At 40.5% G+C, this 18,108-nt stretch overlaps 1 protein-coding gene across 1 annotated transcript in view; it reads left to right on the top strand.

The window, feature by feature from the left end:
• Positions 1 to 17,387, top strand: part of LOC141078576 (man(5)GlcNAc(2)-PP-dolichol translocation protein RFT1-like) — a 63,848-nt gene extending 46,461 nt beyond the window's left edge. Inside the window, exons 6-7 of the mRNA XM_073565203.1 lie at positions 5,570 to 5,906; positions 17,201 to 17,387. Of these exons, the coding sequence (XP_073421304.1) occupies positions 5,570 to 5,634 (65 nt within the window). The 3' untranslated portion in view covers positions 5,635 to 5,906; positions 17,201 to 17,387. The remainder of the gene's footprint in view (positions 1 to 5,569; positions 5,907 to 17,200) is intronic.
• Positions 17,388 to 18,108: the final 721 nt, after the last annotated feature.

The raw sequence follows: 18,108 nt of genomic DNA, 5'->3' as shown, positions 1-18,108 counted from the left end.
TACCCCCCTCCACCCCCCTTTGCGCCACCTTTGTGCGTACATTTAGCAGCCACCGAGCGTTAATTGGTGATGCAGTTCACCGATCAACACTTGTGCTCGCTTTTTTTTTACTCAGCCCCCTTTGCGCCAACTCTGTACACACATCCCACAGCTGCCAAAGTTTGATAAGTGACGCAGTTCACTTATCAGAGCTTGTGCCTGCCGATTTCTTTTTTTCACCCCCCCTTGCACCACACCCGTGCACACACCCAGCAGCCGCCAAACTTTGATAAATTACGCAGTTTACTTATCAGAGCTAGGGCCTGCTGTTTTAGACTTTTCTTTCACAGGTATTTTTTCTCCCTATTTGCTTTTTATCTTTTATCCTTTTCTTTTCAGGATAGTTTGCACCAATCACTAGCCTGTTGTGAGTTCATTTTCTGGTCCACCAATTGTGAGTTCTCCTGCCAGGTTCCCTCTGGTGGTAACAGAAGGTAGTGAGGCTGATTTAATCAGTAGAGATCTGCCACCTGATAATGAGGATGACGATTGGACCTCAGGAATCTCAGACTGGATTTAAGACAGCCGACTCCCTATTCTGGTGCTGATGATTCCTTCTAGCTTGTCAGGTCTTGGTTTTCAGCTCTGTTCCAGTCATCTAAAGTCAATTTTCTTTTTGTCCCTTATTAGATTGGCCTCTTTTTGCTCTGTCTCAGAATATTTCAGAGTGCTGATATAGTGGGAGAAGTCTAGTGACTTCAGGGTTAATTTTTCTGAAGCGTTGGACATTATTTTTGTAGGGTTTTTTGCAGATTGCAGACAGTGTCTTTCCTTTCCTATCCTTTCTAGTTAGTTTGGGCCCCATCATTTGCTCAGCCTATTTTCCTGCCTGTGTTTGTGCTTTCATCTTGTTTCACCGTCAATACATGTGTGGGGGCTGTCTTTCCTTTGGGGTCTGCTCTGGGGCAGTTAGTGTTCCCCTTTTCTTGTTCAGGCTTATGTAGTTCTCCGGCTGTGACGAAGCGTCTAGGATCATCGTAGGTATGCTCCACGGCTGCTGCTAGTTGTGTGGTTAGGATCAGGGATCTGCAATCTGCATAGTTACCAACCTCTCTGGTTTTCTGTGACTTAGCTTGTTTTGTTTTTTTTCTCCTCGGTGACCCATTCATAACAAAAGCCCCCCCCACACATACACATAGTTATCAATAAAGTACACCCAAGCACCATGTTCACAACAAAATGTCCCACTCGTCACGTTCGTCCCAACAGCGCTATTCATTGGAGCAGGTATATTCTTTCCTTGCCTCCGACACAGATTGCGAGGGAGAGGATCCCACATTTTTATACTTTTCTGATTCTTCATCGTCATCCTCTCCCTCCTGCGGAATTGCCACGCAGACTCCCCAGGACAGAAGATGAGGCACCATCCGCCATTGCAGAACCTGAACCAGCACACACCATTGTGGACCCTGTATGGACCTCGCCCCCCAAAAATCACGAGCCACTGATTCCTGATTTTGTGGCAGAATCCGGAATCAAGTTTGACACCACCGGCCTCACAGAAATGGACTTTTTCAAAGTCTTTTTCTCTGAGGATTTTATTAACCTCATGGTGGAGCGAACTAATTTGTATGCTCATCAATTTTTGGCGCAAAACCCCTGTTCATCATATTCTGACTGGTCTCCTTTAGACACAGTTGAAATGATGCAGTTTTGGGGCCTGGTCCTCCACATGGGGATCCTGAAGAAGCCAGAACTTTGGCAATATTGGAGTGTTGATATTTTATATAACACTCCAGTGTTCCGGAGGGTCATGGCCTGGACGTGTTTTGAGGCCATCCACAAATTCCTGCTTTATACCGATAATGCACAGTGTCCCGCATGAGATGACCCCCAAGTTTAGCCGTCTGTTCAAAGTTGGACCTGTCATCGAACACTTCAACAAAAAGTTTGCTGACACCAGGATTGAACCCCCTGAGTGTCCTCCTGCCCTGGGAGTGAGTGGGGAAATTTTGTGGGATTTGGTGCACCCACTGCTGGATAAAGGTTATCACTAGTGATGAGCGAATGTGCTCGCCACTACTCGGTAGTTGCCCGAGTATCACTGTGCTCGGTGTACTCGGCGAGCAACGAGAATTTCCGGGATTACTCGGCGGGAACTCGGGTCTCCACCCAGCATTTTTGGCGGACTTTAGAGACCCAATCACGCTGCAGGGATTGTCTGCCAGGCTATAAAAACGCCACAGCCATCTTTGTTGTGGTCGTGCAGTGATTGGCTAGCCGCACAGGGGTATAAGAGACCAGACGCCGCCCTGCTCGGCACATTCAGCTACTGATTGAGAGAGTGTAGGGGGAGTGGCTGCTTTGATAGGGTAATAATTGGGGATTTCTTATTTAGTGTGGGGTCTACCCTCCTAAATACTCACATCCAGCTAAACCAACAGTCCTTCTAAGGACTAAATCCTGAGTATATAGGTTCCAGTGTTAGGCAGGCAGGGTAGTGTACTTGACTGTATACACATCAGTGCAAGGCCTGCAGGCACTGTATGTGTATATATAGATCATTGCATATATCATATCTCTGCATGCTGAAAGTTTGGCCAGTTTAAGGCTTTTTTCTCTTTTTTGCCTGGCTGTCAGTTTTGGTTAAATAAAGCAGTATTTATGCAAAAAAAACCATACAGGCCACACATTTTTTGCTGTGGTATCTCCGTGCAGCTCATATCTGTGTGTGCTCAAAGTTTGGCCAGTTTACGTCGGTTTCCTTTTTTGGCCTGGCTGTCAGTCGTTATATCCAGCAGTCTTTTATATCCAAAAAATAAAAAAAAATTTGTACAGTCTGTTATCTCAGGCTGAGGCCTGTTTTTTCTGTGGTGCAAAAACCTTTGCGTCGCAGGCATACGTTGCATAGTTCTGTCTGCTTGCCTTGTTCTACTCATTATATAGTGTTTTCTAAAAATAACACAAACCCCCCCAAAAAAATAATAGTCTGTTATCTCAGGCTGAGGCCTGGTGTATCTGTGGTGGAAAATTCTTTGGTTTGCAGGCATACTTATCACATCCAATTTTTCTCCAAAGAAATCCATTTGTATTGAGCTTTTCAAATATTTCAGTAGTCCGTTTAAAATGGGCAAGGCAAGGGACAAGGAAGTGGATGTGATGCTGATGGTGAATGCAGAGGCCGAGGCCGTGGCCAAGCTGAAAATGGGCCACAGCAAAGACCCACATCTTCATGCTCGACTTTCCTGTCCCAGTTTCTAGGGGACTGCACCACACCACTATTGAATCCAGAGCAGTGTGAAACGGTTGTTGGTTGGATAGCGGATAATGCTTCCAGTCACTTAGCCACCACCACCATGTCTTCCACATGGTCAAGTCTGAGTAGCCGTGAGTGTGGACCAGATATTACTCACCCTGATCCTCCTTCCTGCCACCATGCCGAGTGCCCTGAGTTAACTGATACCACACTCGGATACTACAAATAGCTGTTCAGTTATCCATTTGTAGATTCGTTCCTCTCGCCCGCTCCACTTGAAGTGGGGCAAGATGATACTCCATGTAGCGATGCACAAATCTTTGAGCAGCCACGGTCACCTGAGGTGGACAATGATGAGACACAATTGCCGGAAAGTCAGGAGGAGGAGCAGATTGCGGATGTGGAAGACGAGGTGGTGGATGACATAGTGACTGACCCAACCTTCCAAGAGGACATTCAGAGCGAGGACAGCAGCACGCCTGGGGAAGGAGGCATATCACACCAACAGGCAGGAAGAAGCAGTGTGGTGGCCGCAGACAGAAGGTGTGCATCCGTTACCCGTAACACGAACAAGACGGAAGTTGCCATTCCTTCTGTTAGATCTTTCCGAGTCTGGTTATTTTTTAAAGACACAAACCTCTTCAACAAAGACTTATGGAACACATTATGGATTTTAAATGTGACAGGAAGAGCCAAACGAAAAGAGACTGGATTAATAATCTCCAAAATCTTGTAAGGTCCAATAAATCTAGGCTTAAACTTAGGAGAAGCCACCTTCATAGCAATATTTTTTGATGATAACCACACCATATCAACAACCTTAAACTGGGGACCAATGGTCCTATGTCGGTTGGAAAACCGCTGGGCCTTTTCCTGGGAGAGAGATAACTTATCCACCACTTGGTCCCAGATCTGGTGCATTCTCTCCACCACAGTGTCAACACCTGGGCAGGCAGACGGCTCCACCTGCCCTGAAGAAAATCGAGGATGAAACCCAAAGTTACAAAAAAAGGTGACATCAAAGTGGCAGAACTACCTCTATTATTTAAAGCAAATTCGGCCAAGGGTAAAAATGAAACCCAATCATCCTGATCAGTGGAAATAAAACATCTCAAATATGACTCCAAGGTCTGGTTTGTTCTCTCTGTCTGCCCATTGGTCTGAGGGTGAAAAGCAGAGGAGAAGGACAACTGAATTCCCAGCTTGGAACAGAAAGTTCTCCAAAATCTAGACACAAACTGAACTCCTCTGTCAGACACAATGTTCTCAGGAATCCCGTGCAAGCGAACCACCTGTTGCAAAAACAGGGGCACCAACTCAGAGAAAGACGGCAACTTAGGGAGTGGTACAAGATGAACCATCTTAGAGAACCTATCACAAATCACCCAAATAACAGTCATCCTTTGAGAGACAGGCATATCAGAGATGAAATCCATTGAAATATGGGTCCATGGCCTCTTGGGGACCGGCAAAGGCATCAACAACCCACTAGAGCGGGAGCATGATTTAGACCGGGAGCACGTCCCACAGGACTGCACAAAATTCCTGACATCACGAGACAAGGAGGGCCACCAAAAAGACCGACTCACAAGATCTCTAGTACCAAAAATACCTGGATGACCAGCCAAAGCAGAGCAATGAACTTCAGACATCACTCTCTTCTTCCACTGGTCAGGAACATACAACTTTCCACTGGGACAACGCTCAGGCTTGTCTTCCTGGAACTCTTCCAGGTTACTTAGGAATAAATTCATGGACTTTGAGTGCGCTGCCAGACAAATTTCATGATCACACAAGGTTACAAAAGTTAACCCTTTAATCCCTACACGTTTCGAAGCATAACACTTCTTCTTCAGGGGTTGACACATGAATACAAAGAGCTGTCATAGCATTTATACATCCTGAGTTCAAATTTGGCGCCATGAAAGACACGAGGTGCGCCGCAAAGGTCAAAGATCACAGTAGTATATCAAAGTTAACTGTTCTATAAAACATAAAATCAGTTATATATTTATTATATTTTACAGATGAAAAAGAATGGGGAAAGAGGAAAAAGGAAAAAATGTGAATATCAGAAAGAAAAAATGTAGGGATTAAAGGGTTAACTTTTGTAACCTTGTGTGATCATGAAATTTGTCTGGCAGCGCACTCAAAGTCCATGAATTTATTCCTAAGTAACTTTGTTGCGGTTCCACTGTGGGCCGTTGGACGTGCAGCAGGCTGACATATTATACAGGCTTTACTTTTTTTCTTAAAAGGTGAGTATAATTACTCCTATTATTTATACATTTTACCCGGATAAGACCCTATTGCGCTCTTGTCTCAACCATCTAGTGTATACTATTACTGAATTTCTCTGGCGGTTCCTGGAAAGTACGGCCGGTGTCCTGGTTGATTGAGCAGCAGAGGGTTCGCTTCAGTGGAAAAGGATGGAATACTTCCAAAATAGGCTTTCATCAAGGGAACGGTTAATCCTACAGACCATCGGTAACATTGGATATACAGCTCACAATGATGAAACTCCAGATGCATTTAAGGATGAAGAGACGAAGTTGTTCCGAAAAATTTTTACGAACTTCAAAGAGACTATGAAAGAAGAATTACATTATAGCTTGGATGCCCGGTTTTTATCCATCTATTTGGAGGAGAACATTTGCCCACGTGGACTAAGGTTAGTCTTCGATTCTCCTTTTCCCATGGACTCAGACTTTACTCAAGAATGGGATAAGAGTTTGGACATATGTATGCATAAAATGATACTATTATTATATAAAAAAAGATCCAAACTGGCTGAAATGGCAGCAGTTAAAGTGTTGAATTTTTCCAAAGAATTGGTTCCTTTTATTAAACATCCAGAGTATAAAAAAATTAATTCAAATGTAATAACGCACATCATGCAAGTTGAGCATGAGACGATTTTAAAAAAATCTAAGAAATTACAAAGAGATAGGGAAGACTATAGGATTTTTAATGATAACAAAAATAAGAATAAAAACACAAGTTGTAAAGTTAATACAAACCAAACTAATATTGTAGCAATTAATAATAACGAAACTAATGTGGGTAGTGATATGAATGAATTAAATGCTTCTGTAAAGATCAGTGATATTAACCATAGCACTAAATTACCGGTTCTGAAGACTAATGGATTAACCCCAGTACAAGAACAAACCAGTGGGGGAACCAATAGCAACATTTTTTCAAAACCTCCACAGTTAAAAATTACTAAGATGACAGCACCTTTGATTGATGCTATAAAGCAACTAGATAGCATCAAAAAACAGATGAAAGAATTTAATGGGATTAAAAATCTCATCGATTCTGCAAATCCTATCACTGATTTTAGTGAGATCATTACCCCTGTTCCTGTAGCCATTCCGTCACCTTCTTTAATTGAATTTCCAGAGAATACACAAAAATCTCTGTTCGATTTCTCTGTTAATGATAATGATATTTCCAGCACTCCAGCTAGTGAAACAGTTCTCATTGACAATACCAATTTAGATAATAATGCTACGGTACCTTTTTTACCCCGAATCTTGAAAAATACAGAAATAAAGAACTATTTCCCATCAAAAAATGGAAAAAGAAAAAATCCTATAGAGGAACCAGAGGGGGGAGAAAAAAAGAAAGGGAAAACAAAAATCTAAAAAGGAGAAAAAGTGGTTTAATTTCAGATGACGGTAATAACAATATTTTTAATTTATCTTCCTATATTTTAACAAAAGAAGAAACCAGTGTCTTATCCAAGGGACTGACTTTCTGTCCCACACATAGAACAAATGATTTTAACCTGTTCCTTGATTTGCAAATTTTCATTAGGAAATTAACGCTGAAAAGACATTTTTTAATGAAGGAATTGAATCCTGTCTCAGTAAATACTGATATTGATCCATCTGATAACGGAAATATACATCAGGATGATTTTCACTTGGATGTACCTATTAAATCCAAGTTTTATCCAATTGAAAGCAGGGGTCATCATCTTAATGTATTTAATGACATTGTTCAGAAGGAATTTAAGGAATTAAATTCCATAAAATCCAAGCATAATTTAACTAAAGGTGAAAAATCAGCATTAAAATCCCTAAAATCCAACTCTGATATAGTAATCCGTTCAGCTGATAAGGCCTCTTTCACACTTCCGTTTTTTACAATCAGTCACAATCCGCCAGGTTTTGAAAAAAAACGGATCCTCAATTTTTTTTTGAGGATCCGTTTTTTTCCCATTGACTTGCATTAATGGCGGATTGTGACGGATTGCTGTCCGTTGCATCCGTTTTTTGTGAGGATCCGCCAAAAGTTGCTGTCCGTCACCATCCTCAAAGATTTCAGAACGGAGCTTGTAACGTTTTTTTCTCTGGCGGATCCTCCAGACACTCATTTAACCCGAAATTCTTTCTGGGTGCCGGACAAAAATAAAAAAAATGCTCTCTCTCTCTCTCTCTCTCTCTCTCTCTCTCCCCGGCCAGCGATTCCTTTAAATCTCTTCATTTTCAGGATCCGTCTGAAAACGGATCCTGTGCCATCCGTTCGCATCAGTTTAGGACGGATCCGCTTGTCCGCCTTTTTGGCGGATTATAACTGATGCAAAAAACTGAAGTGTGAAAGAGGCCTAAGGGTGGTGGTATTGTTGTGCAGAATAGGTCAGACTACTGCAATGAGGCTTACAAAATTCTGTCTGATACCAAATATTATAAAAAAACCTCTTTTGTAGCCATTCCTAATGTTAAAACTAATTATGATAAATTAATTCAGGAAGGAAAAGAGAATAATATTTTTAACAAAAATGAATATAAATTTTTAAAAGATGCTCAGTCCCGTACACAATTCTTTTATCATTTACCCAAGATTCACAAGAATCTAAAAAATCCACCAGGGAGACCCATTATATCTGGTATTGATTCAGTTACTAGTAACCTGTCCCATTTTATAGATAGGATCATGGTTACGCATGTTCCATCATTGAAAAGTTTCATTAAAGACTCTACTAATCTAATACATTATCTACATGATATCAAATGGAAACCGAATTATATATTTTTATGTATGGATGTATCATCACTTTACTCCAATATTTCACACACCTTGGGTTTGGCTTGTTTTAACAAAATTTTAATAGGGGACAAGAGACTAACCAAAGAACAAAAAAGTTTATTTTAAAAGGTATGGAATTCATTTTAAAAAACAATTATTTCACTTTTGAGGGTTGTCTGTATCACCAACAGCTCGGGACTGCGATGGGCTCTAAGGTCGCACCAACCTATGCAAATATTTTCATGGGTATCTTTGAGGAGTTTCATATTTTTAAATCCAAATGGTTTAATAATGTTGTCCTATACAAAAGATTTATCGATGACCTATTTTTCATATGGGATAACTCCAATAATGATATTTTTAATTTTATTCATGACCTAAACATGAATAACTGGGGTTTGTCTTTTTCATCAATATCTGATAATAATGAAATCAACTTCTTAGATCTTACAATTTTCATTAAGGACAATTGTATTTTAACAAAAACGTTTTTTAAGAATGTTGATATTAATAGTTATATACCTTTTAACAGTGGTCATTATGGAAAGTGGCTCAGGAATATTCCCGAGAACCAGTATCGAAGGATAAGGAAAAATTGTTCAAATTTAGAGGACTATAAAAATCAAGCGAAAATCCTGATGAATAGATTTAATAAAAAGGAATATCCTGAGAATTTAATCATAAGTGCTTATAATAAATGTTTAAATATACCCCAGAATTCCCTGGTTAATGGAATAAAAAAAGCCAAAACTGATGATAATAAATTCACTACCAACTTTATAACACAATTTTTCATGGAGAACAAAGAAATAAGGAAAGTTCTTTGTAAGAACTGGCACATCTTGCTTAATGACCCACTTCTGCAAAAAGTTCTCCCTAATAATCTGAGGATTACCTTTAGGAGGGCTCCTAATATTAAAAATCTTGTAGCTCCCAGTCGGTTAAAAAATGAGAAAAAAACCCTAGTAACAACCAACAGTCCACCAAAGGGCATCTTCCGATGTGGGAAGAAAAATTGCGCCTGTTGCGTTAATATAACACATAGAACTAAATGGTTTAGATCAACCACTACGAATGAATCTTTTCCCATCCGGGAATTTCTTAATTATACTTCGGAATATGTGATTTATTTAATTGAGTGTGACTGTGGGAGACAATATGTCGGCAGAACCACACAACCGCTACATCTTAGAATAAATTCCCATAGGTATAACATTAATAAAGGTTTTTTACTGCATGGTCTGTCCAGACATTTTGCGATCAAACATGATAAGAACCCTCAAGGATTAAGGATTAGCCCTATTGAACAGATTCCCATTAACCATCCAGATAGGATGGGGCAACTAAATAGAAAGGAAATCTTTTGGATATATAGGTTGAATACTCTGAAACCCAACGGGTTAAATGAAATTTCTGAAGTGTTTCTTTAATATTCTCGCTATCTTGTTATCTGTAAACCTTATTAATGGGTTAATTTATCTATTTTATTGTCCAGTATTTTTATGAGTACTTTCACTATACAATTTTGTTAGTGGTCTCCCCGTACATTGTTGCATTCAGTTGTATTTTCTTTTCTTCTCTTTCCCCTTCTATTCCACTAGGTTCTTCTTTCCTCATATGAGACACAATGGGTTAATTTTCCTTATGGTTTTTATCAATTTATTCCTGTTAGTCCGGTTTATATACTTAAAGTACTCCGGATTCTCAAAAATATTTTTTAATATAAAAATTGATTCTCATTTTTACATATATTTCACAATATTAAAAAATGCTTATTTTTACATATATCTCACTATAATAAAAATCGTTCAGGATTATATATGCATTCAGATATATTCCCCTTTTTCAATGTTTTTTATCGCATACAAATTTCCCCCACCCCCCCCCTTTTTTTTACTTTTTTTACTGTCTATTAATTGTGGTCCCCCACTAATATTCAGGTTCTTTTCTTCATTTCCACATCAATACAATGGGTTAAACATGTTTTTAATAATCCACACCTTTACGCTTCCAATATTTCGGATCGTATTGCGCCTTTTGAATTATATATTTTTACATCTATTTTTAAATAAATTTTCATGTATATGTTATTAAACACAATGGGTTAATTTTATCCATATATTCTTCGTATTACTAATATAATTTTTCGTTTCTGATAATTTTTTCCTGGTTAACTGATTAATTTTTCTAAAATTTTGTATCTTCATTTTTTCTTGGGAATTAAATAACTAATGCGTTTTTTCGTTTTTGTATGCACAGAGACATATTTCTTTTCACTCTTTTTCCTTTTTTACCCATGGGTTAACTTGATTCCTTGTTATTTCTCTTTCATAATCCTCCATGCTCTTAATGTCTCCCTATTTTTAACATATTTTTAACAAATTAAATATATATTTTATTTTTAATATGAATATTAAGTCTACATTATTATATTATCTTCCGCCCTTACTGGTGATCGATCCCGTGATTTTTTGTGGGATCTCTTTTGAGTGCATCCTCACTCATTGAGTTGCGCCACTGATTTCCTTTGGAACTCATAGGAAATTAACCTGAACACTCCAATTACTTAATCATTTATTCAACATCTCACACACTTTTTATTCATATAAAACTTTTTTTAATAACACATCACTTCCATACACATATTAATATACACTTTATTCATTTATTTCGGAGATACATTTCTTTCTTCTTTTTGGTTCTTTTTTCTTTTCTGCTTCTAATCCGAGCACTTTCCCTGGTGCAGAGGCATGTTTGTCGCACTACGATTCCCGTTTTTCTTTCTCATATTCACATTTTTTCCTTTTTCCTCTTTCCCCATTCTTTTTCATCTGTAAAATATAATAAATATATAACTGATTTTATGTTTTATAGAACAGTTAACTTTGATATACTACTGTGATCTTTTACCTTTGCGGCGCACCTCGTGTCTTTCATGGCGCCAAATTTGAATTCAGGATGTATAAATGCTATGACAGCTCTTTGTATTCATGTGTCAACCCCTGAAGAAGAAGTGTTATGCTTCGAAACGCGTAGGGATTAAAGGGTTAACTTTTGTAACCTTGTGTTACAAAACAGAAAACTCTCTTCTCGACCCTCTCCAATCCGGTTTCCGCTCTTTACACTCCACTGAAACTGCCCTCACTAAAGTCTCTAATGATCTGCTAACAGCTAAATCAAATGGTCACTACTCCATGCTAGTTCTCTTGGATCTCTCTGCAGCATTCGACACTGTGGATCATCAGCTCCTCCTCACTATGCTCCGTTCCATTGGCCTCAAGGATACCGTTCTCTCCTGGTTCTCCTCCTATCTCTCCGACCGCTCCTTTACTGTATCTTTTGCCAGTTCCTCCTCCTCTCATCTTCCCCTTACTGTTGGGGTCCCCCAAGGATCGGTTCTAGGTCCCCTCCTCTTCTCCTTGTACACTGCCCCTATTGGTCAAACAATCAGTAGATTTGATTTCCAGTACCATCTCTATGCTGATGACACCCAATTATACGCTTCTTCTCCTGACATCACTCCAGCCTTTCTAGAAAACACCGGCGATTGTCTAAACGCTGTGTCTAATATCATGTCCTCACTATATCTGAAACTGAACCTGTCAAAGACTGAACTCCTGGTGTTTCCTCCCTCTACTAATGTACCTATACCCGACATTGCCATTTCTGTGTGTGGTTCCACTATTACTCCCCAGCAACAGGCCCGCTGTCTTGGGGTCATACTTGATTCCGAGCTTTCCTTTGCCCCCCACATTCGATCACTGGCTCGCTCTTGTCATCTGCACCTCAATAACATTTCTAGAATTCGACCTTTTCTTACCTTTGACTCTGCAAAAACTCTTACTGTTTCTCTTATTCATTCTCGTCTCGACTATTGTAACTCTCTTCTAATCGGTCTCCCTCTTACCAAACTCTCCCCCTCCAATCTGTCTTGAATGCTGCAGCCAGGATCATATTCCTCACCAATCGTTACACCGATGCCTCTACCTTGTGCCAGTCATTACACTGGCTACCCATCCACTCCAGAATTCAGTATAAACTTATTACCCTCACTCACAAAGCCCTCCATGGCTCAGCACCACCCTACATCTCCTCCCTTGTTTCAGTATACCACCCTACCCGCGCCCTCCGTTCTGCTGATGACCTGAGATTAGCATCCTCAATAGTCAGAACCTCCCACTCCCGTCTCCAAGACTTTACACGTGCCGCGCCAATTCTTTGGAATGCACTTCCCAGGTCAATACGATTAGTCCCCAATCCCCACAATTTTAAGCGTGTCCTGAAAACGCATTTATTCAGACTGGCCTACCACCCCAACACATTAACCTAATCTATCCCTGTGTGGCAGAGCCAAAAGTTTTACCATAACCAGGTTCCCCGCATCATGTTCCCACATGCTTTATGCCTCCATTAGCCCTCTGTGTCTGTACTGTTACACACTTAACATTATGACTGGTCCATACAATCAGGGTATCTGTTACCACCCACCTTTCGTGTCTCCCTCTTTCCTCATAGACTGTAAGCTTGCGAGCAGGGCCCTCTTTCCTCTTGGTATTTGTTATAATCTACTGTATGTGATTATTGTTATGCTGTAATGTCTATTGTCTGTACAAATCCCCTCTGAAATGTAAAGTGCTGCGGAATATGTCGGCGCTATAAAAATAAAATTTATTATTATTATTATTGTGTGATCATGAAATTTGTCTGGCAGCGCACTCAAAGTCCATGAATTTATTCCTAAGTAACTTTGTTGCGGTTCCGCTGTGGGCCGTTGGACGTGCAGCAGGCTGACATATTATACAGGCTTTACTTTTTTTCTTAAAAGGTGAGTATAATTACTCCTATAATTTATACATTTTACCCGGATAAGACCCTATTGCGCTCTTGTCTCAACCATCTAGTGTATACTATTATGGAACTCTTCCAGAGCACGTCTCACATCGGGCGAGATGGCAGAAAGAACTACCCCTTCGCCTAAGATGGTAGCAGGCTTGGTCACCACAGGAGAATCAGCAAAGAAACTCCTAGAGAGTGCGTCTGCCTTGACATTCTTAGTTCCAGGAAGAAAAGAAACCACAAAATCAAAACGTGTAAAAAAACAAGGCCCACCTAGCCTGTCTAGGGTTCAAGCGCTTAGCCGACTCTAGATAAATCAAATTCTTGTGGTCGGTGAGGACCACGACTTGATGCTTAGCTCCCTCCAACCAATGTCTCCACTCCTCAAATGCCCATTTCATGGCCAACAGTTCCCAATTCCCCACATCATAGTTACGTTCAGATGGAGAGAACTTTCGGGAAAAGAAAGCACAGGGATTCATTTTAGATGTTACAGGATCCTTTTGGGACAAAACAGCTCCTGCACCAATCTCAGAAGCATCCACCTCTACCTGGAACGGAAGTGAGACATCAGGTTGCCGCAAAACCGGGGCGGAGGTGAATCTTCGCTTCAGCTCCTGAAAGGAAGAAACAGCCTCCAGAGACCAATTTAACACATCAGCACCCTTCTTAGTCAAATCAGTCAATGGCTTGGCAATACTAGAAAATTTTGCTATAAATTTCCGATAAAAATTAGCAAAACCCAAAAACTTCTGGAGGGCCTTCAACGAAGTGGGCTGAACCCAATCGTAAATGGCCTGTACCTTGGCCGGGTCCATTTCAATAGTTGACGGAGACAAAATAAATCCCAAAAAAGAAATCCTCTGTACTCCAAAAAGGCATTTAGATCCCTTGACATACAGGGAATTCTCCCTCAAGATCCGGAACACAGTCCGAATATGTTCCACATGAGAATCCCAATCCTTGGAGAAGATCAAAATATCATCCAGATAGATAATCAAAAATTTATCCACAAAATCTCGGAAAATATCGTTCATGAAGCACTGGAAGACAGAAGGGGCATTAGTGAGCCCAAAAGGCATCACCAGGTACTCAAAATGTCCCTCCGGAGTATTAAACGCCGTCTTCCATTCATCCCCATGCTTAATGCGAATAAGATTATACGCCCCCTGAGGTCAAGCTTGGTAAACCAGCAAGCACCTTTAACTCTAGAGAATAGATCCAAAATCAGGGGTAACGGATACTGATATTTAACAGTAATCTTGTTGAGGGCACGATAATCAATACAAGGTCTTAATGATCCATCCTTTTTGGCTACAAAAAAAAAACCGGCACCTAAGGGTGACGAGGATTGTCTAATGTGACCCTTCTCCAACGCCTCCTTAATATAGGATCGCATAGCCTCGTGCTCGGGTACAGATAAATTGAAGAGCTGACCCTTGGGAAATTTACACCCCGGGATCAGTTCAATTGCACAGTCATAACTCCTATGAGGAGGCAGAGACGCAGACTCATTCTCACTAAATACATCATAAAAGTCCGCCAAATAATCAGGAACATCATGTGACTGAGGAGAGGTGGAAAACACCGGAGCCTCACTAAAGGCACACCGACAACCCCAACTCACCACAGACACAGATTTCCAATCCAAAACTGGATTATGAATTTGTAACCAGGGAAACCCCAGAACAATGGTATCATGCAGATTATGCAACACCAAAAATCTGCAATTTTCCTGATGGTCTGGGGCGACCCACATTACCACCTGGGTCCAAAACTGAGGTTTATCTTTAGCCAAAGGAGTAGCATCAATCCCCCTCAAAGGGATATTCGTCCGCAGAGGTGTCATCGGAAATTCACAACGTTTAGCAAAATCCAAGTCCATCAGGTTTAGGGCTGCTCCCGAATCCACAAAAGCCTTGGCGGAAAATGTGGACAGGGAGCAGATCAGATTAATAGCCAGAAGAAACTTTGGTTGAACACCACCAACAGAAAACGTGTGTGCAAAGCGTTTCTCTCGTTTAGGACAGACAGAAATAATATGTGAGGCATCTCCACAGAAAAAACACAACTTATTACGCCTTCTGAACTCCTGACGCTGCTCTCTGGAGAAAACTCTATCACATTGCATAGGTTCAGTCATTTGTTCAACAGGTGGCAACACCTCTCGTGCAGTTTTGCGTTCGCGCAAACGCCGATCAACCTGAATGGCTAATGACATAGAATCGTCAAGACCAGAGGGAACAGGAAATCCCACCATAGTATCTTTTACAGCTTCTGACAAACCCTTCCGAAAGAGAGCAGCCAAGGCATTATCATTCCAGGTAGTAAGTACCGCCCACTTTGGGAATTTTTGACAGTATAATTCTGCAGAATCTCGACCCTGGTTCAATGCCAACAGGGTCTTTTCAGCCTGATCCATGGCATTAGGTTCGTCATACAACAAACCCAAGGCTTGAAAAAATGCGTTCACATTAGTCAGAATAGGATCATCTGGTTTCAAAGAAAACGCCCAATCCTGGGGATCGCCATGCAGCAAAGAGATGACAATTTTAACCTGCTGCGCGGAGCTCCCTGACGAGTTAGGCTTCAAGGCAAAAAATAATTTACAATTATTTTTGAAATTCAAAAATTTAGACCGATCACCACAAAATACATCAGGTGTAAGAATCTTTGGTTCAGCAGCATGTGAATGAGCAAGGTAGGCGGAAATTCCCCGCACTTCCGCAGCGAGCTGCTCCACACGATCAGACAATTGCTTTATCTCCATTGAGAGAAAAAAAAAATTCCCCCTACGGCCTCAGAGATATAGAGGAAAAAAATATACACACTTTTTTTTTTTTTACAATTCTTTCCTGCTATTAAGTACCCTAGGATCTGCGGTATGGCGGGTGATTCTGTTATGATAGAGTCACCGTAGGAGGCAGACACAAAAATAGAAGCTACGTCCAGAAAACCAGAGGAGTTGGCAACTATCCGATTGCAGACCCCTGAACCTATCAACACAACTAGCAGTAGCCGTGGGGGGTTCCTACGGTGCCCTAGACCCCTCGATCACAGCCGGAGAACTATATAGCCTAAAGACAGAAAGGGAAATCTAAACTGCCCCAGAGCAGACCCCAAAGTAAAAGGCAGCCCCCAACATATAATGACGGTGAAGCAAGATGAAAAAACACTCACACAGATAGAAAGATAGGCTGAGCAAACGTTGGGGCCCAAGCTAACCTAAACAGGACAGGAGAGGAAGGTTGCTGTCTGCAATCGGCTAAAACCCTATCAAAACATAGGCCAACAAGCTGATATGGAAAATGACCCTGAAGCAGCTAGGCTTCAAAACTAAATGAGCACTCCGGTATTTTCAGAAGACAGAGCTAAGGAGTTCAGCTCACCCCAGCAGGGAATAGCTGAAATCCAGAAAAAACAAAGCAAAGCACAAATGCAAAAAGCAGGGAAGAAAACTTAGCTTTAGAAGAGCAGGAATTCAGACTGGACTCCAAGGATACCACAGAGAAATCACCCGCAGGGCAGAATGGGCGTAGGCAGCCTTATATCCAGTCTGTGACTCCACTCAGCCAGTCATCATCATTAGTCTCAGGTGTCTGATAATCAGGCTCACTACCTTTCCTTACCAGAAGAGGGAGTTCCTCGGGCCTCAGTGATGTAGGGCAAAATGAACTCACAGCACTCACCTACTTAAGGAGAAATCAGGCATATAGAGATCGTCAGCTGCTGCACGTCCAAATGGTCAGACAAGTGACCGCCAGTATAACGCTTCTAATGGAACTTAGTTTTTTGGACTTTCATGCGCTGCTTGACATAATAGACAATCCAGTTATATTGAAAGATCAATCTTTTATTCCCATTTAATCCCAACGCGTTTCGAAGTGAAAAACACTTCTTCAGGGGAAGACAAATATTAACAAGATGCTGTTATCCAGAGAATAAATACATACCGCCTTTGAAAATTGGCGCTAAAACAGTCACATGTTCTATTTGCATAAATGTCAAAGTTCATACTGTGACAAATTGATTTAAGCACGTAGGATTATATATATAAAATCATTAAAATGACATCACTTTATTATATTTTAGGTGAAAATTGAAAGAAAAAAGAAAAGAAAAGAAGACTAAATAAAATTAACAAAGAAGAGAATATAAATCTGACTATAATTAAATCCAGCTGAACCCTTCTTCCACCGGATCAAGAAAGACTCATCCTATACACAGACAAGAAATCACCAATATCAAAAGCAATTGTATACTGTATATACATGCATATAAAAACAATATGATAATATATATATAAAAATTCAATGAACTCTGTGTGTGTCAAATTATTCTTGGTTTGTAAAAGAAGTGATCAAATGAAAATATATTCTTGGCTTATAAAGGGAGGGATCAAATAAAAATGTATATTAATTATCAGCAATACACTTTGGTCAAATTATCAAAATGGAAATATATATTAGGAATCAATACTAAGCATTGGTCAAATTGTCAGCACTCACTGTGGTGTCAAACATAAGGATCCAACTAGAAAGCAGATCAGCGCTGCAGAAGAGGAAGCGGGTCGCTGCAAAAAAGGAAACCAGGATCGCTCCCCATACTATCCTCTCGACACTTTCCAAATAAACTCATACGCTATTAAATATCATCTACAATTTTTCATCATTAAGGATAAAATGCAATCATTTGCAAGAGCCAATTCATCAGAAAAAAAAACGGCATTTTTCCTCTAAAAAAATATTTCTTTCATTTCATCTACAAAAAACTGTTCTATAATGTTACAGATCTGAACGGAGCCTATATATATTTCTGATAACACCACACGAGAAAGTATCAAATAGAATTGCATACATTTGTATAGGATAATTAACCCCTTTCTGACATCCAACGTACTATCCCGTCCATGGGACCCGGGCCCCTATGCCCATGGACGGGACAGTACGTCTACCACGATCAGCGGCGCCCACGTGGTGAGCGCCGCTGATCGCGGCTGG

Source organism: Dendrobates tinctorius, unplaced genomic scaffold, assembly GCF_039654945.1.
Source record: "Dendrobates tinctorius isolate UK_male_01 unplaced genomic scaffold, ASM3965494v1 ptg000581l, whole genome shotgun sequence".
NCBI classification, from domain to species: Eukaryota; Metazoa; Chordata; class Amphibia; order Anura; family Dendrobatidae; genus Dendrobates; species Dendrobates tinctorius.
This window is presented reverse-complemented; position numbering and strand designations above follow the sequence as displayed.